Here is a 21869-nt window from a genome sequence, read left to right on the forward strand (position 1 = left end):
AACAAGAACTTATGTGTCTAGGAGTTCTTCAACTACATCCAATTTAACACAAACCTATGGATTGCTTCTAGGTTGATAAAAAACTCCATCTCAATTCCCACTACGTTGCCTAAACTTCTATAAAGGTTTGCTACTTTATTGAAAAAGGAAAAAGGGAGGTTGAGTAGTTCTGCCCATCCTGAGGTGTCTCTCTTGTGGTCTCGCTCCACTTGTATGGATGGCTCTTCTGATGCATTCATTTTTTATGGAAAGGACTCGTTTTTCAAAATCATTGGGAGGGACGGATGGAATCTATGAACCACTCTCTTCTTCCTTGCCTTTAAAACCTTTTTTGGCTTCAATTGGCTTGTCACTGAGAGCTCACTTCTTCCATTGCTTCTTTGGCTTGGGTTTTGTTGTGCTTATTCTCTTGTGATTCCTAGAGACCTTGATCATTGTCATTCTCGTTTGCCAACCTATTCATCTAATTTCCTTGAGTTTCAAAGTTCTTATCTTGTGGTACAGGATTTAGGGAGACCTCCTCCAAGAGCCCCAGAAAAGCTTCTCCATCTTTTGTGTCCTTCCTTGTTGGGAGTGAAAGTATGGCACCATGGTTCTTTTTAAAAAAATAAAAGTATGGCTCCATGAAAAAGGAGGGGAAAACAATTTTCCTTTAAACTTCTTAAGCATTTTCGAGTAAGTGGACCGAGGATCTTTTGATGAACCTCCACTAGAAGGTTTGTTTCTATCAGATCCACTTTGAGTGGATGCAAGAACCATTGCATCCAAAAACATATATGAACACCCCAACAGATCATTTTGAATTTCCTTAGACACGCATCATAAAAGGACAAAACCTTTGCCCATGTATTAAATAGATTACCCTTTAGCAGGAACTTACATTCTGCTATGAGGATTGGAATATCCCAATAATTTAATCATTCAGTATTTAGTTTAGTGAGATCCATCATTTTTATCGCACAGTTGATGCATGTGTGCTCGTTGTTCCGTAGTGATGCATGTGTGCTCCTACATGGCTGGATATATGGCTATGGGCTGTATGAGTGTGTAGCATTGTGTGCACCACTTATGCAATGATGGTATGTGTAGCATGTGTGCACCATCCATACGATTTTATTCATGTGTACCATCAGGTGCACCATGAGATGGTATGTGTTGCATGTGTGCACCATTCATATGTGATTTATTAATTTCGTGTTGCTATAATACTAAAAGGTTGATTGATTGTGGTGATTAATTCCAAGGTTATCTTATGCTTGAAATATTTCATTACTATTGATCGTGTGAATCTAGGGGAAGAGTAATTGATTGGGCGATGGCATCTAGCAAGCATGATCCGCCATATTTTGGGCGCGTAGGCGCAACTCCAGTGATGTAGGGATGAATAAGGCTTATGCCTAATTTTTGATAGTACAAAAGCTTATGTACATATTTGAATTTTTGAATATTAGTGGCTTGGCTAAGTGTATAAACTAAAGTTAAAAAAAGCTTTATTTTTAGAAAAAGCCAACTATTCTAGAAGGTGGATGGGCTTTTTGTAAAAGAGTGCATGGAGGAAAGCACAGGGGGCTTTTGTATGATTTTTGCTCGGAAGCTTTTTGGGAAATATACATAAATACATAAGAGGTGGAAGGAGAGCACCACACCTATGGGGGGAGATTGTACCCAGCACACTTGTTCTGTCTCTTCCATTTGTGAGTTTTGAGAGTTTGTGCGTATTTTCAAAGAGTGTTACTATGTTTTTCAAGGATTTGCAAGTTCCATGAGTGTTTCCCATCGTAGTGGTATTAGAGCCAAGGTTTTGTCATCCATAGCTCGGGAAGCATACGCACGCCATGTCCTCGAACAAGAAACTGTAGCACGCATCAGATTGTGGACATGGACACCGCATACAAGAGGGCAATGAAGGTCGAAGAAGTAGAAGCAAACACCGCAAAACGGCTCATAGATAAGAAAATGTGTGATGAAAAAAAATCATAGCAAAAGAAGTCGGTCGTACGTAGACAAGTCGAAGCTTGTGAATGCACACCTGTACCTTAGCTCCCCCAAGCGTACAACAAAGGCGGTGACCAAGGCATAGTCCTTCGCATACCTAGCACTGAAGGCACTGTTGGTGCCATTGGCTATGTGTGAGGAAGCCTTGGGAGATTGCTCTTAAAACTTCCCGGGAGGTCCCCCATCCTGGTATTGTTCTTGCTCCTCAAGTCCCATTGACAATTGGTGACTATCCACTAGATCAAGTCACTTTGTTGCTCTAGTCTTTGAAGTTCCTAGTCATAAAGATATTCTTCAAGGCAAAAGTGCAAACAAGGGAGCAACCCAACGGATTTTGGAAGAGGAGAATCTCAAAAGCAAGTGTTTACAAGAGCAGGAGGCAGTCTACAAGTGCTATCAGACACGAGCTTTGCTTTGTACCTTGTAATGTGGATTCACTTGTTGGAATCATGTGAGTTCGAGAGCCCACAGAGATACTATTCAACGAAACCGAATTGAGATAAGTCTTGTGTTTGTGTGTATTTCCTTTCATAGTGATTTCTTCTTTGCATTGTGCACATACTTAACTATGTCTGGAAGGCATATTCCATCAGAGATAGGTTATCCTAAAGATCTACATCATGATGAGGATGTGGAAAACGATCACCATCGGTCAAGCAGAAGTTCAACATCGATGACACTTACTGAGGAAGAATGGTGAGAATGCTATCAGCATGAGAAGCAACAATGTCAAGAGTTTGAAGATGCTCTACGCCAAGTGACGACAACTTGGAAGCCACCTATATCGATTGAGGGCAAGGAACCTAGGCATGCATCAGATTCATTGGATGCATGGAAACATCATGGATGGGACCTTGAGCATGAACTTGAGTACATGTGCAACATGTGCGACATGCATAAAGCTAACAAAGAACGCGTAAATCGAGTGTTAAAAGAGACGACTGAAGTCACAAAGAAGCGTATGAAGGATAAAGATGATGAAAAGAGTGAAAGCAATAAATCATCAGACACTAGTGATAGTAAGTGTGGAAGAAGCAAGACGAGACATCAAAGGAAGAAGAAGCGACATGTGAAGACTTCACTACGACGACATCATGACACTACTCCTTCACATGAGTCCAACGATGAAGACAACATGGAAAAGGCCATCTTGAAAGCACTCAAGCTTCGCGATAAGAAGAAGTCTGGTAAGATTAATCACAAAACTTTTTCTTTTCCAAAATATGATGGTAAAATAGATGGATAAGCTTTACTTGCGTGGATTAGTTTTTTCAATCAATACTTTTTAGGAGAACGGTATGAAGAGATCAAGAAGGTAAAACTTGCTACGAGTCACATGACAAGCAGTGCACAATTATGGTGGAGTGTGGTTGCCAAAAGCACTCATCTTCCAAAGACATGGGAAGCATTCAAAGATAAAATCAAGAAGCGCTTCCTACCTACACAGTTTGAAGAGGATACTCGCAGGCAATGGCGAAGATTAAGGCAGTTGGATAATGAGAGTGTGGACACATACACCAAGAAATATCTTTCCTCTCTACTTCAATTGCAAACTATTAAGAAAGTGTCCTGAAAGGAGAAATATCGTACCTTTGTTGAGGGTTTACACCCTACTATTCGTGTTGATGTGCGTATGCTTCGACCATCTACAGCTTCTGATGCTATGGATTTGGCATTAGAGTCAGAAAGAAAGCAAGGAAGAAGCTTTGCTACTCGCACCCCTCGAGCAAAGAAGCATGCTTCATCTTCAAGCAGGAGGGTTTAAGAGGTAAAGTTGGTGGATATGATGGTAAGTCTAATTGGAAACCTGCTAAGTCACGTATTAATCGAAGAACCATAGAACTTGTCACATGTTACGAATGCAAAGAGAAGGGACACTACTCTTATGAATGTCCAAAGAATCCACTTGCTACACACAAGACAGGTACCCAAGCAAAGAATGCTACCAACAACAACCACGGAGGCAATGGAGGGAGAACCAATGGATGTACCAATAGTAATAGTCACCGCAACAACTCTACATGCATCAACTACATTGATGATGGATCCCATGATAAATCTTTCAAGCAAGAGGGCGAGGATGAGGACGATGACACTGAAGATGCCGACTACACCCCTTCAGGTAAGTGTTATTTAGGTAAAAGTGCATCTTACTTTCGTACTTCTTTGTTACATATGACTACACTATTGCACGAAAAAGAACATAGTGTGGGGGTTAAAGGTCGCTGTGCCTTTACCCTGGTTATGTACAATACTCAAACACATATATAAATGAATGAAAAAGATGATTAGGGTGGTTCTGCCCCCACCAAAGCTTGTGGCTCTCTGTCTCTCTCTCTCTCCTTCTTCCATTCTTGCTTCCGTTGAGAGCACTCTCAACTGATATCAGAGCCCGGGTGATCTAGTTGAGCGTGCGTGAATGCTTGAAGCTCAGCAGCTCTGTGGGAGGAAGGAGAAGCTCTATGGGAAGCTTTGTGGGTGACTTTACTTGCATCCGCGTGTATAGAGACCTTGGAGGAACCTTTGGAAAAGTCACTTTGGCTTTGCGAAGTGGTTTTGAGAGCCTACTAAGTGTTTTTCAAAGAAAAAGTCGTTTTTTGAGCTTTTCCCTGTTCTGTTCGATGACAGAGACTCTGTATTGACTTTTAGAGGCAACTATTGCTTGCTTTTGGTGTCCACTTCACTTCACGAGCTTGGAAACACCTTCATTCTTGAGTCTGGGATCATTTCATTGGATTTCTGACTCACTGTGTCAGTTTGTACGTTTTTTGCCTGGGTGTTGGAACTCAAGTTTGGAGCAACCATTTGCAGATCTATCAGTTTCGGTGGACTCAGGAGGTCCTAAAACTTCTACATTGCTCATCATTCGCACTCCAGTGGAGTTTACAAACAGCTCTGTTTCCAAAAACGTTTTTCAGTCCGTGTGTTGGACCCAGTGATTGAGACCACGGTTTCCAAAACCGTCTATCCCATTGCGTTCGGGATGCCCAAAAACCCCTACCTGTCAATTCTTGCGTGATTCGGTGGAGGATTTTCAGAGTTATAGATCTCTGTGTATTAGATTTCGTCTCTCTGTTATGCATTTTTCATTCTAAGGTTTTGAAACCTTAGATTTATGCCACATGGCAGTGGATAAGTGTTGACTCCCATTTCTCACTCATCGGTTCGGATTTTGGAGTTCTGGCAGAAGAGAGATATTTGCAGATTTTCTTGCTGAGTCCGATTATGCAATGGCGACCATGTTTTGAGGCATCTCAGGTTCTATTTTCAGTAGCGATCATTACCGTGGGACTATGATTTCTTGAGCATACGTTATGCAGATCACTCTGGTTGCAGTTTGAGCAGTGTGCGCTCATTCGTGGTATGCATTGGGTTGCAGTGGATGATTTATAGGCCATTTGGATGCATTGCGGTCCTTATTGGATGCGCTGATAGGCCCAAATTGCCTTGTGGGATGCTATTTTTATGGATGCTTTGCACATGGATGCTATTTTATGCTGAGGGACAGCTTTGACACATTGCAAGTGATGCACTGATAGTGCTATGCTCTCTTGGATGAGATATTATTGATGCATATGCCAGTGGACGGTGTTTATGCTTGAGTTATTTGGCACTTATTAGCATTTTCTTTTGGGCCAGATTTGCTCATATGGATGCATAGTATATGCACATGAGTCAGATGCATCTTTTGATGCTTTGAGCTTTGAGTTTTGGTGATATTTCACTCTATTGTGGCATACACATTTGGGTGAACCTGGTATTTGGTATGATTCTCTCTTGCAGGCACTAGCATTTGGGATTTTATTTCATTTGCATCATGGCATCCTCTTCCATGTCTGAAAAGGAGTTTTTCAGCATTAAAAAGTTTGATGGGACAAACTTTTCTTTGTGGAAAGAACAAATAAGGGATGTGCTTATTCAAAAGAAGCAGATTAAACCCTTGGCAGGTATTGAAGCTAAGCTTGTGGATATGTCTGAGGATGATTGGAATGAGTTGGATGCATTAGCAAAGTCTACTATTAGACTTCATCTTGCAAAGTCAGTTTATTTCACAATAGTAAATGAGCAGATACAGAAGATTTGTGGAAGAAACTGTGTGCCACTTATGAGAAGGAAACTGCCTCTAATAAAGTTTACCTCATGAAGAAGTTGTTTGAGCTACAGATGAAGGAAGGGGTCTCCATTGCTTCTCACTTGAATGAATTCAATATTATTTTCAGCCAGCTTCAGGCTCAGAAGATGAATTTTGATGCGGAGACTAAGGCAATATTTCTCTTATGTTCATTGCCATCCTCATGGGATACCTTCCGTACAGCTGTCAATAACTCTGCACCTGGTGGAGTACTGAAATTTGATGATGTTGTGGGTAGCTTGTTGGCCGAGGAGATTAGACGGAAGTCTATGGATGGCAACAAGCAGGATGCAGCCTTAAATGTGCAAAGGGGCAGATCACAGTTCAGGGGGAAGTCCCAAGAAAGAGGGAAGTCTCATAGCAAATCCAGGGCACGGAACATTGAGTGTTACCATTGTGGCAAGAAGGGCCATATGAAAAAGGATTGCTACAAGCTAAAAAGAGAGCAAAAGGATAAGAAAAAGAATGCAAATTGGGGTGCAAATCAAAAGGAAGAGAGTCCAAGGGAGGACAAAGGAAAAGTGAAGATCGAGGAGATCAATGCAGTCACACATGATAGTGACAATGATGTTCTCTTCATATCTAGTTTATCTGCAGAGTTGCTTACCACTTCAGATGATGCATATTCCCATGATTGGATTTTGGATTCTGGTGCTTCATTCCATGTTACTCCCCATAGGGAATGGTTCTCCACTTATGACAGTGGAAAGACAGATAGTGTGCATCTTGGAAATGACTATGCATGTGACATAGTGGGAGCAAGTGACATAAAGTTTTCTTTTGCCAATGGGTTCGCATTTATTTTGAAAGATGTGAGACATGTGCCTAAGCTGACCAAGAGTCTTATTTCAGTGGGTCAGCTAGATGATGGTGGTTTTCACACCACTTTTGGCTTTCAGAGTTGGAAAATTCAGAAGGGCTCTATGCTTTTGGCCAGGGGTGCCAAGTGTGGGACTTTGTATCCCTTACATGTATCAGGGGTATTTGATCATGTTGTTGCAATAACCGAGCAGCGAAGCACTTCTTTGTGGCATTGCAGATTAGGGCACATGAGCCAAAATGGAATGAAACTCTTATGCCGTTTGGATTATGTAAAGCATTTGAGTTTCTCTGATTTTGAATTTTGTGAGCACTGTCTCTATGGGAAGCAGACTAAATCAGCCCATAAAAGAAGGGGAAAGAAAGAGTTTGAAAAGCTTGATTTGCTGCATTCAGACGTATGTGGTCCCATGCCTACACGGTCATTAGGTGGGGCTGAGTACTATGTGACATTCATTGATGATGCAACTAGGAAAGTGTGGGCTTATGCTATAGCTCGGAAGAGTGATGTGTTCCAGGTATTTCAGAAATGGCTGGCCTTGCTTGAGAATCAATCAGGTAGAACGATTTGGACTGACAATGGTGGAGAGTATCTCTCTCATGACTTTCAGCAGTTCTATGATACACGTGGGATTAAGAGGGAGCTCACATCCCCTCGTACTCCAGAGCAAAATCCAGTTGCAGAAAAGATGAACCGTACCATTCAAGAAAGGCTGCAATGCATGCTTTCCAATGCAATTCTTTCTGGTGGTTTTTGGGCTGAGGCAATGAAGACTGCAGTGCATGTGATCAATAGATCACCTAGTAAGAGTTTGAATGGTGGTATTCCTGAAGAGGCATGGAGTGGCAAGAAGCCCTCTTACTCTCATTTGCGTATATTTGGGTGTGAGGCATATGCACATGTGCCAAAAGAGCTTCGAAAGAAGCTAGATCCTAAGTCTAGGAAATGCATCTTTCTAGGTTATGGTAAAAGTGGAGAGATGGGCTATCGTCTCTGGGATCCAGAAGCAAAAAAGATCATACGTAGCCATGATGTAGTCTTCAATGAGAAGATGCATAAGGCACCCATGAGGGATGTGGAAATGAGGAGAATCACTTTCCAGGATGTGAATCCACCTGCATATGTTGATAGCAAGTTATCCATGCACCAAATGTGCAAGAAATGGTACCACCAAGTACTCCCACAGGTATACAATCAAGGGTAGATGACGGATCATCTATTGGTGGAAATGATGAGCCAAATGTGGTTGATATCCAAGTGGGACGACAAGCTGAAATGCCCTTGAGAAGATCATCTAGAGTGTCTAGGCCACCTGATAAGTTTGTTCCAGGGGTAGACTATGTGATGCTTACTGATTGCGGGGAGCCTTCTTGCTACAGAGAGGCTATGATGCGTGAGGATCAACGCAAGTGGGAGTATGCTATGCAATCAGAGATGAGTTCACTTATGAAGAATAAGACTTGGGACTTGGTTTCTTTGCCACATGGAAAGAAAGCATTGCCATGTAAATGGGTCTACAAAATGAAGGTCACAGGTGATGATGTGCCTAGGTACAAGGCCCGTTTGGTTGCTAAAGGGTTCAAGCAAGAGAAGGGTGTGGACTTTGGTGAGATATTCTCTCCGGTTGTGAAGATGACCACACTTAGATGCATGCTTGGACTAGTGGCATCAGAGGATATGGAGCTTATGCAGATGGATGTCAAGACAGCTTTCTTGCATGGGGATTTGCATGAGGAAATTTACATGGTGCGACCGGAAGGCTTTGAAGAAAAGGGTAAAGAGCATTTAGTTTGCAAGCTGAAGAAGAGTCTCTATGGTCTTAAGCAAGCGCCTAGAGAATGGTATCAGAAGTTTGATGCTTTCATTCGGTCCCAGGGTTTTAGAAGGAGTGAAATTGATCACTGCCTCTACACTAAAAGGGCTAAGGATAATAGCTTGATAATCTTGGCACTATATGTGGATGATATGCTATTGGCTAGCAAGAATACTTATGAGCTAGATGCATTAAAGGCCAAGTTGCATGAGGCCTTTGATATGAAGGATTTGGGATTTGCAGGTCATATTCTTGGTATGCGCATCACGCGTGATCGGAGTAGGAAACTCCATTGGCTTTCACAAAAAGAGTATGTTATAAAAGTATTGCAGCGTTTCAATATGGAGGGGGGGAAGGTAGTGAGTACTCCATTGCCTTCATTTGTGAAACTGAGTCATACAGATAGTCCCAAATCAGATGAAGAAAGGGCCATGATGGCCAAGGTTCCTTATGCATCAGCAGTTGGGAGTCTTATGTATGCTATGATAGCTACTAGACCAGACATTGCATTTGCAGTGGGAGTTGTTAGCCGGTATATGGCTAATCCAGGAAAGAGGCATTGGGAGGCAGTTAAGTGCATCATGAGGTACATGAAGGGTACCAAGGAGATGTGCATCTGCTTTGGTAGAGGAGACATGCGTGTACTTGGGTACACAGATTCAGACTATGCAGGGCATGTGGATAGTAGGAGATCCACTTCTGGTTATGTGTTCACCTTTGCAGGTGGTGCAGTGTCGTGGATGTCTCGTGCACAAAAGTGCGTTGCTTTGTCTACCACAGAGGCTGAGTATGTTGCAGCCACAGAGGGTTGCAAGGAGACTATATGGCTTGACCGGCTAGTGGGAGATTTGGGGATTGATACAGGTGTACCGACATTGCATAGTGATTCCATGAGTGCTATTCACCTAGCACGGAATCCGGTCTTTCATGCAAAGACCAAACACATTGAGGTCAGGTACCATTTCATCAGGGAGGTACTTGAGGACAAGCGCATAGAGCTTGTCAAGGTTCATACAGATGATAACCTTGCAGATATGCTGACGAAGAGTCTACCTAGTCAGCGGTTTGAGTATTGTCGTGTATTGATGGGCATTGGATAGTATACTCATTGGTTGTTCTCCCTTAAAGGCACATTGTCCTTTAAGTGGGAGGTTGTGGGGGTTAAAGGTCACTGTGCCTTTACCCTGGTTATGTACAATACTCAAACACATATATAAATGAATGAAAAAGAAGATTAGGGTGGTTCTGCACCCACCAAAACTTGTGGCTCTTTGTCTCTCTCTCTCTCCTTCTTCCATTCTTGCTTCCGTTGAGAGCACTCTCACATAGTCTCTTATTTGATTATGGAAGCACCCACGATTTCATTTCGCAACGTTTAGTTGAAAAGTTAGGGCTCGCAACCATCAAAACAAAATATAAAGTCAAATCAGCTTTTCAAGGATCGAATTATAATTGTTTGCAAATGGTTAAGGATCTTGAGGTGACTTTAGGGCCATTAGTTGAGAGCCGTGATTTCTTAGTCGCTCCTTTGCATGAGCAAGATCTCATTCTAGGGATGCCCTGATGCGTTGATCATAATGCCAAACCTGATTATCTTGAATGCACCATTACTCTAACTCAAGGCACTGAGACTATGACTCTAGAATGCGACAAGAATCTTCCCTCTTGACCTATATTGTCACATACCCAAGCTAAAAGAGCTCTGCACAAATGTGAGAAAACTTATCTGGTTATGGTCAATAAGATTGAGGCTAGTCCTGAGACTAAGAAAACTAAGCAAGAGATTTTGGATCCTTTTCTAGCTACCTATGATGACTGCTTTATGGAAGACTTACCTAGACCTGAGGATCATAAGATTGACCTCATTCCAGGTAGCACACCACCGTGTAAATCACCATATAGGCACAATCCTACTGAGCAGCAAGAGATTCAATCCCAAATAGAAGATCTTTTGGCTAGAGGCCTAATTAAACCTAGTAGCTCACCATTTGGGGCACATGTTCTTCTTGTCAAGAAGAAAAATGGAACTTTCCGAATGTGCATCGATTATCATGCCTTAAATAAAATCACTGTGAAAATTTGATACCCGATTCCAAGAGTTGATGATCTACTCGACAAGTTGAAAGGATCCACAATCTTTAGCAAGATCGATCTTAAGTTAGGATATCATCAAGTGAGAGTGATCGAGCCCGATATTTTCAAGACTACTTTTAGACCCAAATTGGTCACTATAAATTTCTTGTTATGCCTTTTGGATTGACCAATGCACCTGCCACATTTAGTCGGATGATGAATCGTATCTTCCTACCCTATCAAGACTTTGTGGTAGTTTTCTTTGATGATATCATGATTTATAGCAAGAGTCGAGAGGAACATGAGAAACACTTGAATCTTGTTTTCTCTCTGTTATGTGAGAACCAACTGTATGCCAACCCAGAGAAAAGTTCTTTTTTTCTAGCCTAAAATTGAATATCTTGGACACATTGTTTTAGCTGAAGGCATTCGAGTAGATCCCAAGAAGGTAGAAGTGATAGTAAAGTGGCCACAGCCTAAAGATATCCATGAGTTACGATCTTTTCTAGGTCTGTGTAGTTTCTATCGCAGATTTGTTAGAAATTTTGCACACAAGGCACATCCATTGATTGATCTATTGTGTAAGACTCGTGCTTTCTCTTGGGGTGAGCAGCACACTTTAGCTTTTCAACAACTTAAGGGTGCAATGATGCACACACCAGTTTTGACCATGCTAGACTTTATGAGACCCTTCTTTGTCATGGTTATTGATGCTAGTGGACATGGTTTTGGGGTTGTGCTCATGCAAGAACCATCCAATTGCATTCGAGTCACGTAAATTAAAACTATGAGAGCTAAACTATTCCACGTATGATAAAGAATTAGCCGCTATAGTGCATGCCCTTAAACTCTTGAAACACTATCTTATGGGTTCCGAGTTACTCATTAAGACTGATCACCAGAGTCTTAGACATCTCCTTACTCAGCCGGTGATCTTGGATAGGCACATTAAATGGGCTGCCTTTATTGACAGCTTTAAACCGATGATCCAATATCAACTAGGCAAAGACAATGTAGTTGTTGATGCACTGAGCTGTCGACCTAGCATAAATAATATCTCAGTCATCGAGGGAGACCCTTTCGAGCCTATGAAGGTGGACTATCCTATTGATCGAGACTTTTCAAAAATTTAACATAAGATTAAGCAAGCTAATAGCACCCCTATGGCCTCATATTCCATTCACAATGACTATCTATTCCATGAAAAGCGCTTGTGTGTCACTGCACCATTTCGACGCTTGGTACTAGAAGAGGTACATCAGCCACCCTACATGGGACATAGAGGCGTTGTTGCTACGTATCAGACTGTAATTCAAGATTTTTTATGGCCTAAGCTTAAAGTGTTGTAGCTTTTGTTGCACAATGTCTTATTTGTCAAAAAGTCAAGAGCTAGAAGGGTAACTATCAAGGTTTACTTATGCCTTTACCAATTCCTGATGGCCCATGGGAGCAGATTTCTATGGACTTTATTACTGGATTTCCTATGACTGGCTCACGTTTTGATATGATTTGGACTATCATTGATAGATTTAGCAAGTAGGCTTACTTTATTCCTTGTAAGAAGATCTTCACCATAGTTCAGGCTGCTCATTTGTTCATCAAGAACATCTTTATGAACCATGGCCTTCCAAAAGTAATCGTGTCAGACCGGGATAGTAAATTTTGTAGTAACTTCTGGACCGCACTCTTTGACAATCTTGGTATGAAGTTAGATTTTTCCACTGCTTTTCATCCCAAGTCTAATGGCCAAACCGAGGTCACACAAAATACTATTTGTGGCATGTTACGTGCTTACGTGTCTGGTCAGCCAGGTAAATGGGACAAATTTATGCACATATTACAATTTGCCTACAACAACACTAAGCACTATGCTACATGTAAATCTCCATTCCAAATTGTCTATGGAAAGACCATTCCTACTCCATTGGCCCACCTTAAGCACCAAGTAGAGGCTGTTGATCGATTTACTAAAGATTTCTCTAGCATTTTGACTACTGTCAAAAAGAATATCGAGCATGCTCAAGCTCTGTATACTGCACGTGCAAACAAGGGTAGAAAGAAAGTTGTATTTGTTGAAGGTGACCTAGTCATGTTACGTATTGAGAAGCGCAGACTTAAGAGTATTGAGACACACCCTATGGTTAAGTTTGCTCCTAAATCCTATGGTCCCTTTAAAGTTTTGGAGCGCATTAATGACAATGCCTATTGGCTCGAATTACCACCCGATTGGAAATTTCATAATTCTTTTCATGTGCACCTTGAAACCTTTCCATGGAGACCTACCAGTTCGACCTATTTTAGATGATGCACCGTTACTTCAAGGGAGACCCAGCTCTTAGAGCCAGACTAGCTCATTGATCAACAAATCACTCAAACGAGATGTGGAAACTCGTATCCTATTTATCTTCTTACATTTAAGAACCACCCCATTGAGGATGCTAAGTGGATGCCCGATCGATATTTTCGCTAGTAACCTGATTTATTGACTACTTTTTTGTCGCGCAATTGAGGCCAATTGCGATTTTAAGCAAGAGGGATGTTACAAGAATTGGAATTATCCCAATAATTTAATCCTTCAGTATTTAGTTTAGTGAGATCTAGCATTTTTGTCACACAGCTGATGCATGTGTGCTCGTTGTTCCGTAGTGATGCATGTGTGCTCCTACATGGCTGGATATACGGCTGCGGGCTGTATGAATGTGTAGCATTGTGTGCACCACTTACACAATGACAATATGTGTAGCATGTGTGCACCATCCGTACGATTTTATTCATGTGTAGCATCAAGTATACCATGAGATAATATGTGTCGCATGTGTGCACCATTCATCTGTGATTTATTGATTTCGCGTTGCTATAATACTGAAAGGTTGATTGATTGTGGTGATTAATTCCAAGGTTATCTTATGCTTTAAATATTTCATTACTATTGATCGTGTGAATCCAGGGGAAGAGTAATTAATTGGGCGATGGCATCTGGCAAGCATGATCCACCATATTTTGGGCGCGTAGGCGCAACTTCAGCGATGCGGGGATGAATAAGGCTTATGCCTGATTTTTGATATTACAAAAGCTTATGTACACATTTGAATTTTGGAATATTAGTAGCTTGGCTAAGTGTATAAACTAAAGTTAGAAAAAGCTTTATTTTTAGAGAAAGCCAGCTATTCTAGAAGGTGGATGGGCTTTTTGTAAAAAGGTGCATGGAGGAAAGCACAGGGGGCTTTTGTATGATTTTTGCTTGGAAGATTTTTGGGAAATATACATAAAGACGTAGGAGGTGGAAGGAGAGCACCACACCTATGGGGGGAGATTGTACCCAGCATGCTTGTTCTGTCTCTTCTATTTGTGAGTTTTGAGAGTTTGTGCGTATTTTTGAAGAGTGTTGCTATGTTTTTCAAGGATTTGCAGGTTTCGTGAGCATTTCCCATTGCACATTTAAAGGCCATAAACTTCTTAACCTCACCGATTGAAGGAACATGATATGTGAAAAATAGGTACATCCCACTGTTTCCCAATTTTGTCGGCTTCAAGCTTGATGGCATCGAATTTAAGCCTGCAAATTGTCTTGTGTTTGACTTCAATCTCCCGTAGCTCTTGCTTAGAAGGCTCTATCTATCTATGATGTAGACCAAACCCAAAGCTTCCTCATCCATCAATTTGGAGGGGGTTTCCATTTTCCGAGCAAAAACCCCCGAGCGACGAGCAGACAAAAGGTAGGAGGGGTCAAAATATATAGGTTCAAGTCATTTTTGGGGAGCACAAAAATCCAAATTATTTCAAGGAATATGTAAGTAAATATGAAATATTGATAAATAGATATGGATATAAATATACCTTTATATAATATACATATATAATGTCCAAGTGGTGACTTATTTTATCACTTTCAAAAATCCTTTCTTTTCCTTCCACCATTGGTTGGATCATGAAATTTTGAGCAAATATCCTCTTTACAATTCCTCGGAATGACCTAAGAAAATAATATAATACTTTTTTAATAGACCCTCTAAGTGTATTTTTCCAGAGGAATATGGTTTGAAGAGCTTGCCCCAACCCTATTCCGCTGACAGAATACCCTTGGAGAGCCTACGCAGAAGGGGTCATAACTTTTGCTCCTTATCTCAGATTGAGGAGCTGTAAAAAGTAAAAATGCTCAAAATTTCATGATCTATGCAATGGTAGGCTTAAAATTATACTTTTAATAGTTATAAAAGAGGAAAAATGAAAATTTCAAGATGTATATGAGAGTTACAACTTCTCCCTAATTCATATTATGGTAAGAAGGAGTTCAGTAGAGACCATATTTCCTTAAAAGTACTTAGGTTTGGAGAATTGGGAATATTTTGAAAATTAGTTCCTTGCCTTCCCATATTTGATAATGTATTAGAGATTAATTTATGATCGATTATAATGGCCTCAAGTATGAGGTTTCCAATATCTTTTTCCTACTCATCCAAGGAATATGGTATACATTGTTATATGAGAGCTTCAAATATGGCCCTTACTAAAGCTTAGGGAAACTCTTTTAAATTGATTTAATTACCATAATCCTCAAAAGAGAGTATGGTAGGAAGGTATTTATAGGAGTTTCTAAAGTGTTCACTATTTGTTCATATATAGATGATGTTCTCTAAAATGAGGGTTATAATGAAAAATAAGTAAGTATATGGTTCCATAAATGAGAAATTAAGAAAGAATTGTATATTCTTTTGAGAAATATACAAGCATGGTTGGTGTCAAAAATTATCGCTCGAACTTTTTTGCTCGTAGGTTTTTGCTCAGAAAGTGTGCACATCCTCAATTTGGAGAAGCCATTCTTCAATTTCTTCATAAGAGTTTCCGCATAGGACGCCTGAGCGTCTTTCAAAACTTTAGCTGACAATCTCCTCTTTACTTGCTCTCTCTACATTGCCAAGCTCTAAGTCCATTGCATGAACCCTCATCTCACCTCTTTCCTACCCTTTAGAGCTGGTGCAAGCACCAAGATGAATTGATTTTGACTAGACAATGCCGAAACTTCTCACAAACCAACTTGTTGACCTCGATAAGCCCCGACAAACATTAATACTTTCTCAACAACCTCCCTGTAGGACACCTTACACCTACTCTCCTTTACTTGACCATGAGGGAGCTTAGCTTGATGAGCCTCCTTATGCATGACGAGAGGAAAGGCTCATCCGACAGAATAAACTAGAATCAGTGCATGCACCAGCTCACTCTTCCCCAATTGTTCAACCCAAACAGCTTTTGTGCTGTTGCTCGTGGGTCACTTGTGGTGTGGGGTTTTTGGGTACAATGTGTTTTAAATCTTCATGGCTTTATAATTTCATTTTGGTTTGTGTGTATGTGTAGTATAATTTCTTTCTTTAATGGTTTATCTATGGGGATTTTTTCCCATGGTGGTTTTGTGTTCGTTCAATGCTTATTTAGTCTATGCTGCATGTCTATTGCCTTTGTTTTTTTTTTTGCATGGCATAAGCATGTAGAATTTGGTTCTAATATCATGGCTTTTTGCTTTTAAACATTTTTGAGAGTCCTACATGAGTGGATAATTGTTGTGACTAATTCTTGTGTGTTACATTAGTGGGTAGTTGTGTCAGATTAATGTGTGTGATTGGCACGCCTTTGCAAATTTCTATCTTTGCTCTCTTGCCATGCTTCCATTGGATTTTTCTGTTTGGGCTTTTGTGTGTTTGACTACCTTGCTAGTCATAGTAATTATAATTTCACCTATTTTGTGGATTGCCTATTTTCACCTAGACCTAGGATGTGATCAATGAAATCAAATTTGTAGGGACTTCATGTATTTCTCCTTCCAAGCTGCGTATTTGCTGAGTGCACTTGTGAAGAGGGCAGAGAGCTGCACCTTGGAGTTGTGGAACAAACGACATCCTCAGCTTGTCGGTGTTGAATTGTGTGGTTCAAGCACTAGCATCTATTGGAAGCAATATGGTTTTAAGGCCCTCATAAACTTGAGGAATAGCAGTATGGTTTTAAGGCCCTCAATGGCACTTGTGAGTATGTCTATGCTTGAAGTTGGTACCTGTAGAGTAGGGTCAGCGAGCGGTAGCTTCTTGTGGTACTTCTCCACTTTAAGGATTAGGTTCTTGTGAGTCTACCGTGTATACTTAAGTGGAGTAGGTATTCTCTTTGCACAATTGAGAGTCCACTTGCACTCTAGCAGGCACAATGGTTAGATCATCCATGGCCTCAAAGTAATTATAATATTTTGTTTAAAAAGCAAAGGTCCCAATAATAGTGTATCTAGTGATCCTGCTTGTCCATAAATGGAGGCATTCTCAACATTGCTTTGTGAACTTAAAATAATTGAAGGCTTTCATGCCTTCATCTAATTGAAAAATATTAGACATATCATTCCATGGCTTAGTATGCATTCTTTACAAATGTGGCTCATGACCATTCAATCACTTGATCCACCAATCAATTATCTTCATCCTCTCCATTCCTCGTTTTCCAACTCATCATCCATATGCAAGTTACCAAATCATGTTCGCAACAATGTATTGTATCACCACTCAATTAATCCCAACACAATCATGTTTGACATCATATGAAAGTTACCAATCATGTTCGCAACAATGTATTGTATCACCAATCAATTAATTTAACACAATCATGTTTGAATCATAAACATCAAACACACCACCACCAAATATCCACATACCATGAATATTAATTAAAATCACAAAAAATGCAAAGTAATCAAGTTCGATATACACCCAGATGCACAAATAGGTGCCCACGACGTTCAAAAAATGGGTATTTGAATTAACGCAAGGGGTGGGAGGTGTGAATTAAGGGATTAACCTAAGCATTACAAGAAAAATTGGACGCATTAACAATAGTCACGAAGCATTCGAGAAGGGGGCATTCCAAAAGTTTTGTGATCCTCCCATCACCGCCTTACTGCCTCCATCTCTCTCTTACAGATATCTCCCCTTCCTCACCCTTTGAGTCTGCATCCAACTGCCTCTCTCTCTTCATTTGTCACCTCTCACCCACCATCATCTACCTAGAAAAAAAGCTGCATTGTAGGCTACCCATTTTGATTGTGGAGGCCTCTGTGTCACTATCCAACTCCATCACAACGTTTGCGATGGCAATTCCATGGCTCACTTGATGAAATCATGGGCTGAAATCATCCTCCATCCTTATCTATCACTCTCTCCTACAAGCCAAATAGCCTTCATCTCCCACCTTCGAGCATCCTAAGTGTCAAATGACTGAGGCAAACTTACCGAGCAGTTGGCGTGTCAGCCTTGAATGGGAAGGCAAGCAAGGATGAAAATGGGGCTTCAACTGCCTCAACTATGATAAATGAAGCTTAGAAACATTGCAAACAGCCGTCTTTGGGTCCCTATCATTCAAGATACAACAGCCACTCGGGGGGTCGTAGTTGACATTAGAGAGAATGAGAGAAGGGTAGAGGGCAGAGCCGAGAAGAGACAAGGCGGAGGGAGAGCAAACTAGATAATAGATTAAAGCTTAGGTTAATTTTGAGATTAGGAAAGGCGATTTAGATTAGTTAATTGAATTCGTAGAAGCAAAATAGGAGACAATTTCATAGGAGAGGTGAAAAACAAGGAGGGAGGAGGGAGGCAAAGCTGTATGGGAATTTTGTACGCAAAATTCGAGAAATGTTGTTGTGGGTTTGAAGTGAATTAGAGTTGTGAGGTGAGAGCTGTGATTTTTTGAAATCGGAGGAGCCATTAGGCAACCCTAAGGCTTGAGTACATGTTGTAACACCAGGCAACCTAGCAACATTGATATTATTCGGAATCACTCGCAATAGAAACCATCTGGCTTGGTAAAACATAGGCATAGTTAAGGGTCCCTAACTAAACCTCACATAATGCACCCTTCATAATCGACGACACATCTAGTGTGGTTCCATGGATCACCTTGCCATAGTCTCCAACTACGTCTCTTATATGAGTAATACTATAATCATAGTTACCCTAAGCAAGAAGATAATAATATATGAGTAATACTATAATCGTAATTACCCTAAGCAAGAAGATAATAATATATGAGTAATACTATAATCATAGTTACCCTAAGCAAATAGATAATAATGGAAAAACTATTTCCATGATTGTTAGTGTGTTGGTTGGTCCATTGTTGCGTGTTACACATGTTAGTTTGTATGTTGTTGTGTTTTTTGTTGTTTCTTTAAATCGTTTTGGATGCCTGCAAAGTGCCTTGTGTGGCATGGGCCGTTTTTTATGTTAGTTGGGTGGTGAAATCATTATGAAGCTAAAAAAATGAACTCTAACTATTTGTTATAAATTATGAACTTGAAAAAGGGATCATGAATCTAAAAAATGAATTATGACACTGAAGCTAAAAGTTTATGTTTGATGATTCAATATTTGATATGGCCATTTTGCTTTCTCTTTTTAGGCAAGAAACTAAGATTGTTATATTTTTTTGGTGAGCATATATGATTGTAGTAAGATTGGAACAATGACGTTGAAATTGAAAAAAAGGTATCATTAATCAAAAGATTAAAAATCGGTAATGAATGTGAAGCTTGCAAACTATTGAATTGCAAGAATAGGACATTAGTTGGACAATTGGAGAGAGAAGTGAAGAGTGTGCATGAGATGTGGACTCCGGAGCAGAGGATGGACGGTGTCGAGCGCATGTGCACTCCTGGGTTGTACAAATTTCAATGGGTGAGAGGTGCGAAGCTAATTATATATATATATATATATAAAGAATTGAAAAGAGGAAAGGAAAGGAAATTGGAAATGTAATGGAAGATTGGGGATGATGGAGGGAAAGGGTGATATTTTGTAATTGTAGCTTGGAAATGGCCGAAGTGTTTTCTGTGCATGACCATCTCTTACGAGCTGCCTTGCATTCATTCACTAGTACCCGAATGAAGGCCCTGACTCCATTTCTCAGATTGCATCCATTTTCCCCTCGTTCCAGCTTTCCTTCCCTTCAGTTTTCATCCCCCTTATCCTCCACCTGCCCCTTGCTCAAACGCCGTGTCGTTCAATCTGACAGCGAGGACTTGCCTTCCTCTGACAGTGATGCCGAACGTGACCTCAGGTACGCTCGAAAAGGCGACGTCGTTTGGCAGCCTCACGTCGTTGAATTTCCCAGTTATCATGCAATGGAAGAGGAAAAATTCTTTCACGAGCTTTTCGCTTTCCCTTGGGAAAAGGGACGCGCTGAACGTCTCGCTAGGAAGCTCGAAAAGAAGTACTTCCCTAAGCACGGCTTGGACTCTATGTTGTTACCCGAATACAGGGACAAAGCTAATGAGAGTTCGGCGAAAAAGCGCGGGGTGCCAGAACAGGAAGGTTTTCCAGATGATTACTTCGAAAAAACGAAGATGGATTATCCGACACTGGCGAAAGCGCTGAGCACTGGAATGACAAGCCAGGAGAAATTTCGCAGCCAACGCTCTACTCCAAGCTTAACAAAGAGAAATCTCAAAACTGAGGTGGGCAGTGGCCCCGATTTTGATTTGACACCCTCTATTCGGACAATTAGGGCCCCATTGAATCGTGATGCTTTGACTGATTCATCAGCAGTTACACATAATGGTAAAGATTCGGAAGTGCCAGTAGACACAGGGCTTGCCGCGACAACTGTAAATGGAAAACCAAACAAGGATAGTACAAATAGTCTGGATGACTCGAGTAATAAGACTTCCATCTGGCAAGGTAGTGCCGCGGTTGCTAATACTTTTACAAAGCTGCCAGTCTTGAAGCGTGGAATGGAGCTTCCTGAAAAGTGGAATGAGCCCGGTGGGACAGTCGTCCTCGTAGATAAGCCTAAAGGTAAGGGAATCTGGCTAATAGACAACAATGGATAGGTTGGAAGCAATTGAATGGTAGTATGCCTTGAGTTTTATTTTGGGATAGTCGTTCTGATGCCTAGAGTTGTGACCAGACTTGAGACGGATGAAGTCACACCAATTTTGCAGTATTTGACAAAGCTGTTGTTGTTTGAAAGGAGATCATAAACCACTGGATCAAGGTCTGAGAGTATCAGGTTTCCAATAGTCATATACTTTGCAAACCATTAGTTGAAGATACCGGCACTAGCTGCATAAAAGTTTGATACTAAAAAATTCAGCCATAAGATTACCAAACCAAAAGCAACCACACGCTTTCTACCTTATATAGAAGTATTATAAAACATCTTTGCTTATCTAGTCTCAAATGGAATACCTGATTAATTAGCGTCATCTCCAGTCCTTAGAATTCTATCACTCTTTGGCTCATAATTTCTACGTCCTTTTCCACCTTACCTTATATTAGATGCTATAATTGTGTCAATTAAGTTGTGTTGTATTGAAACCCTCTCCTTTATATTCTTGGAGCCAATCTTCTTAGGTAGAATGAAAATAACATGCTAAGAGCTTTTCTCTCATTTGCAGAAGGAATTGCTGTCTTTGGTTACTTTGGTATCGTTACAAGCCCTCCTATGCTGTTTATGAAGAGCCAAAGCTTGCCATTGTGCAAGGCGTTCCCTATCCTAAATTCAATCCAAACTTTGATTGGACGCAAGCCTACTTCATGCTTTATGGATGTCTTCCTTTGTTGCAAATGTTTGCACATTCTTCTGTGAAAGAAAAGAAAGAAAGTTTATGAAAGTCTTCGGAAGACCGATGGGTCTATGAGACTGTCAAAAACCTGATACAATGAGCTGTGGTAGTGGAGCTACTAAACGAGCATCCACACCAATGCAGAATGCAAAAAAATGCAAAATGGTAGTACTAAATCCTAAGTACAACATAGTCATATCTCGACTATATATACCAGTCTCAGCATCATCGTCGACATCATCATAACCATCATCATCAACAGCAGGACATCAGGATGGATGAGGCTGTGGAAGTGGAGGCATGAGGTCAGCAATAGAGCACTGTCGCCCCCCCAAGGGTGTAGTCTTGGTATGTCTCCTGGTCGTAGCTCTGCGTCTAACCAGGGCCACTGTGACTCCCGTCGGTCGGGCTCCGACCCTAAGCAAGGAGGGGATGGCCCCAAGCG

The 21869-nt window shown here is 40.9% G+C and overlaps 1 protein-coding gene across 2 annotated transcripts in view; it reads left to right on the forward strand.

The window, feature by feature from the left end:
* Nucleotides 1-19623: 19623 nt before the first annotated feature.
* LOC147901077 (Pseudouridine synthase family protein) overlaps nucleotides 19624-21869 on the forward strand; it is a 135760-nt gene continuing 133514 nt past the window's right edge. For both annotated transcript variants that reach the window (XM_087376333.1, XM_087376334.1), the window contains exon 1: nucleotides 19624-20654. In XM_087376333.1, coding sequence (XP_087232459.1) covers nucleotides 19673-20654 — 982 coding nt within the window. In that variant the 5' untranslated portion in view covers nucleotides 19624-19672. The remainder of the gene's footprint in view (nucleotides 20655-21869) is intronic.

This window comes from Dipteris shenzhenensis, chromosome 6, assembly GCF_047967505.1.
Source record: "Dipteris shenzhenensis isolate YYH24624 ecotype China chromosome 6, Dip_SZ_1.0, whole genome shotgun sequence".
NCBI lineage: Eukaryota > Viridiplantae > Streptophyta > Polypodiopsida > Gleicheniales > Dipteridaceae > Dipteris > Dipteris shenzhenensis.